The sequence below is a fragment of the Gadus chalcogrammus genome, chromosome 14 (assembly GCF_026213295.1).
Source record: "Gadus chalcogrammus isolate NIFS_2021 chromosome 14, NIFS_Gcha_1.0, whole genome shotgun sequence".
Classification (NCBI taxonomy): domain Eukaryota; kingdom Metazoa; phylum Chordata; class Actinopteri; order Gadiformes; family Gadidae; genus Gadus; species Gadus chalcogrammus.
The window spans coordinates 21,074,567-21,076,319 of NC_079425.1; the positions used below are offsets into that span (position 1 = coordinate 21,074,567).

General features: G+C 43.1%; 1 protein-coding gene across 1 annotated transcript in view; it reads left to right on the plus strand.

The window, feature by feature from the left end:
* Positions 1–1,474, plus strand: part of LOC130404043 (NT-3 growth factor receptor-like) — a 15,467-nt gene extending 13,993 nt beyond the window's left edge. Inside the window, exon 16 of the mRNA XM_056608632.1 lies at positions 210–1,474. Coding sequence (XP_056464607.1) covers positions 210–395 — 186 coding nt within the window. The 3' untranslated portion in view covers positions 396–1,474. The remainder of the gene's footprint in view (positions 1–209) is intronic.
* The last annotated feature ends 279 nt before the right edge of the window (positions 1,475–1,753 follow it).

A 1,753-nucleotide genomic window follows, 5' to 3' on the forward strand; every position in this document is an offset into this window, starting at 1 on the left:
GATAAGGTTAGGTTTAAAATAACTCATACCCAGATGAAAGAGACAGAGGATCCCATTTGACAGCATTTAGCTCTATTCAGCCCCATGTATTCTACACTGTCTCTGCCAATGTCTTTCTCCTGTCACATTACAGTACTGGCGTAGCTGTCTCTCTCTCTAGAATAGAATATCTCTAGTTAGGGTGCGTATGTCTCTCTTTCTCGTTCCAGGTAATGGAGTACTTAGTGCAGGGGGCGGTTCTCGACAGGCCGAGGGCGTGTCCTAAGGAGGTGTATGACATCATGCTGGGATGCTGGCAGACCGACCCTCAACTCAGACTCACCATCCAGGAGCTTCACAGGCTGCTGCTTCTCCTGGGGAAGACCTCCCCCAACTACCTGGACATCCTGGGCTAGAGCCAACCCCGGCCTGGTCCTGGTCTCGGTCCTGGTTGTCCTGGTCTGGTCTGGTCTAATCCTCGTCCTGGCATGGTCTGGTTCTTGTCTGGTCTGGTATGGTCGGGTCTGGATTGGTCCTGGCCTGGTCTTTCCTGGTCTGGTATGGTCCTAGTCCTGGTCTGAACTTGTCTGGTGTCACTCAGACCTGACACTGATGGAACTTAAGTGCCTGTAAGACATTTGGATACCTCAGGATTATGAAGAATCGTAAAAACACGTTTTCTGGATTCTAATAGAAGAAACAAGTGGAAGTGTATTATTTTCTTAGAACTGGTCTCGAAGGGTAAGGCAGTGTAATGCATTTGATTAAGAAAAAAAATGTTGCCCTCTTTTTTGGAATGAACGAGATAATTTTCTCCGATTTTTGAGAAAATATTTCATGAAATAGAAAAATCTGCCTTGTTTCACTGAATTAATGAAATATCTCAGATTTTCAAAGGAAACTCTTATTCACTTGAAAATATGATTTTTGGAAGCAACAAGTCCGGCCTGTTAAATTGAATCCAGTTGTATTTGGGTTTGTATTGGGAGATATCATGTCTTTAAGTCATAAAGATGGTACTGTTATGAGTTTGTCGGATTTGCGCCGGCACCTCAGGACTTTGCCGGTGTTCAGACCCAAAGCCCTTGCTGACATAATTTGGCACGTAACATGTAACTCCTTATATGTTAATATCAAGATGCCTTTTTTGAGGCATCTTGATATTTCAGAAATACAGAGCAGTCATTTCTTTTCACTCCAACTTTTCTCAGAACTCGAGATAATTATCTTGTTCATTCAGAAAAACAGGGCAATGTTTTTATCAAGTGAATGCATTATGCTTCACTATGTAGAAATATGTACTAATAAATATATTTTATATAGAAATATACATGTATTTATTAGTTTTGTGGAAGTGCCATCAAGGATATCTGATTGGCTGTGCTGTACTGGTCGATTCCTGTAGTTGTTTTCCTTGTCATCATTGTGTTCACTGTCACTTTTTTGTGGTTCTCCCCTGTAGGTCACATAACCACAGAAATGCAACTTTGTGTGTGTGTGTGTGTGTGTGTGTGTGTGTGTGTGTGTGTGTGTGCGTGTGTGTGTGTGTGTGTGTGTGTGCGTGTGTGTGCGTGTGTGTGTCTGTGTGTGTGTGTGTGTGTGTGTGTGTGTGTGCGTGTGTGTGCGTGTGTGTGTGTGTGTGTGATTTTGTTATTTCATACATTTTCAGTTGAATTTAATCCAGTTCTACCAGCAGCTGTATGTCTAGAGGAGGAAGCAAAGGAGGAGGAGTAGGAGGAGGAGTAGGAGGAGGAGTGAGAGGAGGATTAGGAGG